This window comes from Rhinopithecus bieti, unplaced genomic scaffold (assembly GCF_001698545.2).
Source record: "Rhinopithecus bieti isolate Rb0 unplaced genomic scaffold, ASM169854v2 scaffold_7888, whole genome shotgun sequence".
NCBI classification, from domain to species: Eukaryota; Metazoa; Chordata; class Mammalia; order Primates; family Cercopithecidae; genus Rhinopithecus; species Rhinopithecus bieti.
The window spans coordinates 1,156,430-1,163,469 of record NW_016805944.1 but is presented as its reverse complement, the minus strand read 5'-3'; the positions used below and the strand labels follow the sequence as shown (position 1 = coordinate 1,163,469).

Below are 7,040 nucleotides of genomic sequence, written 5' to 3'. Positions count from 1 at the left end.
TAAAAGAATGAGCAGGCTGAGGTCAGGTGCAGTGGCTCACGCCTGTAATCCCAGCACTTTGGGAGGTCGAGGCACGCAAATCACGAGGTCAAGAGATCGAGACCACTCTGGCCAACATGGTGAAACCCTGTCTCTACTAAAAGTAAAAAAAATCAGCTGGGTGTGGTGGTGCGTCCTATAATCCCAGCTACTCGGGAGGCTGAGGCAGGAGAATCGCTGGAACCCAGGAGGCGGAGGTTGCAGTGAGCCAAGATTGCTCCACTGCACCCTAGCCTGGTGACAGAGAGAGACTCTGTCTCAAAAAAAAAAAAAAAAAAAACACAGAAAGAGTGGACTGGCCAGTGAAGAGAAGGCAGGGGGAGGGTGTTGACCTACCATGCAGAGTTTCATAGGCCTGGATCACCTCAGACATGAACATGGGTCTCTGGCGGGCGATATTGGCGAGGGAGCCCAGCGCTGTGGTCAGATTGATGGAAGAGATGGCAGGGTGCACCATGAACTTAAGCAGCTGCTCCAAGGCTGCCTTGCCCTCTTCCCATAGTACGTCTAAGAGACAGAGAGGAGAAGCAGTCAGTGGGATACTTTTTCCCAGGCCTCTGGAGACAGCAGCTTTTGGGACTAAAAGGAAGGACAGATCCTGGTACCTGGATGTCTATGAACGGCGGGAAAAACAGAAAATGTGGTAGTCGATTAGTTCTATGAGACTATTAATGAGTATAAAAATTTAGTTACAAGGGGCTGGGCACGGTGGCTTATGCATGTAATCCCAGCACTTTGGGAGGCCAAGGCAGGTGGATCACTTGACGTCAGGAGTTCAAGACCAGCCTGGCCAACATGGTAAAACCTCGTCTCTACTAAAAGTACAAAACATTAGCCCAAGCATGGAGGCCTGTGCCTGTAATCCCAGCTACTTCGGAGGCTGAGGCAGGAGAATCGCTTGAACCCAGGAGATGGAGGTTTCAGTGAGCCAAGATCACACCACTGCACTCCAGCCTGGGCGACAGAGTGAGACTCCATATTAAAAAAAAAAAAAAATTCAGTTATAAAGATGTTCAAAGCATGGGTTTGCAATAGTGAAAGATTAGAATATGTGTATATACACACAACTCAAAGTCCCTTGTGGCACCACTCCCCTCAATACAGTCCCCAAAAATTAATGCTTACAACTTTGGTGGATATCTTTCCAGACTTTTCCTATACAGAAACATAATGAATGCCATATACATCTTTTTTTTTTTTTGAGACAGAATCTCGCTCTGTCGCCCAGACTGGAGTGCAGTGGCGCGATCTTGGCTCACTGCAAGCTCCGCCTCCCGGGTTCACACCATTCTCCTGCCTCAGCCTCCCAAGTAGCTGGGACCACAGGCGCCTGCCACCATGCCCGGCTAATTTTCTGTATTTTTAGTAGAGACAGGGTTTCACCGTGTTAGCCAGGATGGTCTCGATCTCCTGACCTCGTGATCCGCCCGCCTCAGCCTCCCAAAGTGCTGGGATTATAGGCGCGAACCACAGTGCCCGGCCATAATTTTAATGGGTATATAGTAGGTGTAAATAATTATGGGGTACATGAGATTTTGATACAGGCATGCAATGCATAATTATCACATCAGGGTAAATGGGGTATCCATCACAAGCATTTGTCCGTTTTGTTAGACACAATCCAATTATACTATTTCAACTATTTTAAAATGTACGATTATTTTTTAGCATAGTTACCCCATTGTGCTATCAAATACTAGATCTTTTTTTTTTCCCCCGAGATGGGGTCTCACTCTGTTGCCCAGGGTGGAAAGCAGTGGTGTGATCCCGGCTCACTGCAACCTCCACCACCCAGACTCAGGTGATCCTCTCAACTCAGCCTCCTGAGTTGCTGAGACTACAGGCACATGCCACCATGCCTGGCTATCAAATACTAGATCTTATTTGTTCTAACTATTATTTTGTACCCATTAACCATTCCCACTTCCTCCCCAGCCGCCCATGACGCTTTTCAGTCTCTGGTAACCATCATTCTACTGTCTGTCTCCATGAGTTCAACTGTTTTCATTTCTAGCTCTCATAAATAAGGGAGAACATGCAAAGCTGTCTTTCGGCGCCTGGCTTATTTCACTTCATGACTTCTACTTCCATCCATGTTGTTACAAATAACAGGATCTCCTTCTTTTTTATGGCTGAATAGTACTCAATTGTGTATGAGTACCGAGTACCACATTTTTTTTTTTTTTTTTTTTTTTTTTTTTTTTTTTTGAGACGGAGTCTCGCTCTGTCGCCCGGGCTGGAGTGCAGTGGCCGGATCTCAGCTCACTGCAAGCTCCGCCTCCCGGGTTTACGCCATTCTCCTGCCTCAGCCTCCCGAGTAGCTGGGACTACAGGCGCCCGCCACCTCATCCGGCTAGTTTTTGTATTTTTTTAGTAGAGACGGGGTTTCACCGTGTTAGCCAGGATGGTCTCTATCTCCTGACCTTGTGATCCGCCCGTCTCGGCCTCCCAAAGTGCTGGGATTACAGGCTTGAGCCACCGCGCCCGGCCACCACATTTTCTTTATTCATCTGTTGATGAACATTTAGTTTGCTCCAAAGTCTTGGCTATCGTGACTAGTGCTGCAATAAATATGGGAGTGCAGGTATCTTTTTGATACACTGATTTCCTTTATTTCGGGTACATATCTAGCAGTGGGATTGCTAGATCATATGGTAGCTCAATTTTAAATTTTCTGAGGAACCTCCAAACTCCAAACAATTTTTAGGCTGTAGTAAGTGACATTCCCACCAACAGCGTACAAGTGTTTCCCTTCTCCACATCCTCGCCAGCATTTGTTATTGTCCGTCTTTTTGTTAAAAGTTACTTTAACTGGGGTGAGACGATATTTCATCATAGTTTTCATTTGAATGCCACGTTATTTAAAATAGTGAATTAAAAATCTAAATGACCATCAAGAGAGCATTGCTTAGGAGAATGTAATGTAACTATACTATGGAATATGGTATAGCAACTGAACATGATTCTCATGGGGAAAGATGTCACTGACACTATTAAGTCAAAAAGGCTGTCAGACAATATGTAAGAATAGCCAATATTTACGGAATGTTTACTATTCCAGCCATATTAATTCACCAAATGCTCATACCTACATCCTAAATTAGATGCCATAATAATGATCCCCAATTTACCAATGAGGAATCAGGCTCAGAGACAAGGGAAAATAGGCTACGTGTCAGACACAAGCTACTATACTTTAATGTCTCTCAAATGAAAACACAAAGCATGGCCTCGTTTTTGCAAACAGAAAAGCAAACAAACGCAGACACTATGCATATACACATACAAATACCTACACCTGCACAGGAAAGATCTGGAAGGAAACATAACACTCTTACCAGCGTTTATCTCTGGAAAGCAGAACTGAAGGAGGGGACATTATTCCTTTATACTCACCCACATTGTTTGACACCAAGTGTATATATACTACGCTTTTTTTGAGACAGTCTCGTTCTGTCACCCAGGCTGGAGTACAGTGGCACAATCTCGGCTCACTGCAACCTCTGCCTCCTGGGTTCAAGCAATTCTTGTGCCTTAGCCTACCAAGTAGCTGGGATTACAGGTGCCCGCCACCATGCCTGGCTAATTTTTGTATTTTTAGTAGATCAGGGGTTTCACTATGTTGGCAGGGGTGGTCTCAAACTCCTGACCTCAAGTGATCTGCCCACCTCAGCCTCTCAAAATGCTGGGGCATGAGCCACCACGCCTGGCCTATGTCCTACTTTTATAATTTGCAGGTAAGAAAACCATAAAACTGCCAGGCGCGGTGGCTCATGCCTGTAATCCCAGCACTTTGGGAGGCCGAGGCAGGCGGATCACAAGGTCAGGAGTTTGAGACCAGCCTGGCCAATATGGTGAAACCCCGCCTCTACTAAAAATAATTTTTAAAAAAACTGGCTGGGTGTGGTGGCGGGCTCCTGTAGTCCCAGCTACTTGGGAGGCTGAGGCAGAAGAATCACTGGAACCCAGGAGGCGGAGGTTGCAGTGAGCTGAGATTGCACCACTGCACTTCAGCCTGGACAACAAAGGAAGACTTCGTCTCAAAAAAAAAAAAAGAAAAAAGAAAACCATAAAACTAGCACATTGATTGGCTCACACTCATGGAACTTCACTACAAACCTGTGAGAGTGGGACTATGCTATCGTCTCCAATTTACAAAAAGGAAAATGAAGCACAGAGACAAGCAACTTGCCCAAGTTCATGATGAGTAAGCAGTGCAGTTGGGATGTGAACCTCCATCAGGGCTCTTAGCAACTGCGCACTGTTTCAGAAATTTAAAACTAAGAAAGACAAGGGGGAGAGAGGGAGGGGCGTGAAGGAGAGGAAACTGGTGCAGGGTTGTCAGGGGCAGCAGCTGAAGGAAGCACTCACTGTACTGGATGTAGGGGTGGTCACGAGGGATGCGGTCCAGGCTGATATCATGCTCCTGGCGTCGGGGTATCTCCGAGTCAGCCATGCGGGGTGACAGGGTGACAATGAGGCCCTCCACAAACTTGATAGCATGGGTGCGGATGCCGTCATTGTCAGAGTCTAACAGTAAGATGATGTCCCCCGCCATGGCAGATACCATGTCCCAGCAGGCCTCTTGTAGCTCGCTAATGACCCGTGACTTCACCATCCACTGCCAGTAGGCCAGGAAGGAATGGAAGGGACAAAAAGGTGAAGACAATGCATCAATCATCAACACCCTCCACCGATACCTAGAGAACCATGAATGATGAATACATTCATTTGGTTAACAGTTACTGAGTTCCAACTCTGCCCCAGCCCAGTGCTGGGTGATGCTGGAGACAGGACTGAGTAGTTGCCAGGCCTTGCCCTGCCCTCATGGGGATGCAGACAGTGACTTCTCAGTGTGATGAAGATGCACATTTTAAGGTAAAGGAGTAACAATGCTGACTTCACAAGGTGGTGGTGATTAAATGGATTCATTCATTTTATTAATGCTAATGTACATCACACCATAGTGTTCTTTTCCTATCACACTCCATAATCAATATTTATGTGATTCATTCATCAAGGTCTACCTCCCTCCTTGGGTTATGAGCACTGTGAAGGCAGTAAGCTGTCTTGGTCACTGCTGTGTCCCCAGCATCACCTAGCCTAGCATCACAGAGGACATGTTTCAGGGAATGTCTGCTGAGTGAATAAATGGATGGTCAATGGAAGGAATGATGGTTAAGTGCAACTTCCTGACCCAGGAGACAACATTAGCTCTCTCTGTTATCTGTTCCCACAGACCAACGGCACATCTTGCCCATAAAGAGTATGCTCGGATGCTGGTTTTGAACCCCAGCATATTAGTCTGTCAACAAGACCTATCAGGCAGGATGGTCCTGCGTGGGGAAGGCACTCTCACCTGCAGGGCCACCTTGTAAAGTTGGGTCATGGTGAGGATGGCCTTCTTCACCACATTCACATTCTCATCCCTCAAGAGCATGTTGAGGTTTGCAATGAGTTTCAGCAGCAACTCAATGTCTCGCTTGCTGGGGGATGGAGAAAAAAGGGGTGAGGTCAAGGTGTGGTCTTAGAGTAGGCAGGAGGAGCCTGAGGTTCAGGAGGGAAGGGAAATCAGGGGCCTGTCTCAGGGGACAGGAATGGCACATCCAGAAACTGGGAGCGGTGCCTGGCGCCTCCAGACTGAGCCATCCCTGAACCTCTATCTAGACTGGTCTTGCAACCCCAACTCCTTTGCTCTCTCAGGGGCCTGCTGTTCACAGAAGGGACAGTAGGGGCAGACAACTGTGTGAACTGTACAAGTGACTTCACCTAATTTAGAATAATAGTATCTATCTCAATTGTTTACGCAATTTTTTTGGGAAAATTGCAACAATACATGTAAAGTGCTTAGAAGAGTGCCTGACATGCAGAAAGCGTTCAGTAAACACCAGCCATGGCTACTTTAAAGCACTTTGTTTTCTGTAATCATAGTTTTGCTTGCCTCAGTCTGAGGGCTCAAAAAGTGGGGACCCTTTCCTAGCTTAGCAATAACCCCAGCAGGGTCATTTTTCGTTGAAGAAAAAAACGAAGGGCCTCCAATAAATGTTTGTTCAATGAATAAACAGGAGCTCAGCACAGAATTTTCACAACATACATTGCAATCTGAAATATTAATTAAATCAGTCAAAAAGTATGAAACTTAGCTGTCAGCTACATGAAGTCAGGAATAACACGTTTTTGCTCACCGCTATACTACAGCTACCACGGATGCCTGGTACAACAGCAGTCACATGGTATGTATTTGCTGAATGGACTTTTCACAAATTCAGAAAATTTACCGTGAATTCTCCCGGTAAATGGGGAGATAGGATATTTGGGCTCTGGCATTGCAGACATGAGTTAAAATCCCAGCCTCGGCCAGGCGCGGTGGCTCATGCCTATAATCCCAGCACTTTGGGAGGCTGAGGCAGGTGGGTCACCTAACGTCAGGAGTTTGAGACCAGCCTGACCAACATGGTGAAATCCCATCTCTACTAAAAATACAAAATTAGCTGGACGTGGTGGCGGGCGCCTGTAACTCCAGCTACTTGGGAGGCTGAGGCAGGAGAATCGCTTGAACCTGGGTGGCGGAGGTTGCAATGAGCCGAGATCGCGCCATTGCACTCCAGCCTGGGCAACAAGAGCAAAATTCCAACTCAAAACAAAAAAACAACAACAACAAACAAAATTAGCTGGGTGTGGTGGCAGGCACCTGTAATCCCAGCTACTCGGGGGGCTGAGGCAGGACAATCACTTGACTCTGGTGGCAGAGGTTGTAGTGAGCCGAGATTGCACCGCTGCACTCCAGTCTGGGTGACAGAGTGAGATTCCATCTCAAAAAAATAATAAATAAATAAAATGCCAGCCTTGCCGCATTCTGGCTGTATGACCTTAAGAAAATTCACTTCACCTCTCTAAGCCTGTCTTCTCTTCAGTTCAAGGGTCAAACAACTGATCCGTAGTACTATGAATAACGAAACTGCTCAAGCATTTAGTACAGTGCCTTACAAACAAAATATTTA

General features: G+C 46.4%; 1 protein-coding gene across 1 annotated transcript in view; it reads right to left on the bottom strand.

The window, feature by feature from the left end:
* The window catches only part of SYMPK (symplekin scaffold protein), a 43,555-nt gene that overhangs the window by 24,452 nt on the left and 12,063 nt on the right, over positions 1–7,040 (bottom strand). The window contains 3 exon segments of the mRNA XM_017874341.1: positions 376–546; positions 4,411–4,660; positions 5,399–5,525. Of these exon segments, the coding sequence (XP_017729830.1) occupies positions 376–546; positions 4,411–4,660; positions 5,399–5,525 (548 nt within the window).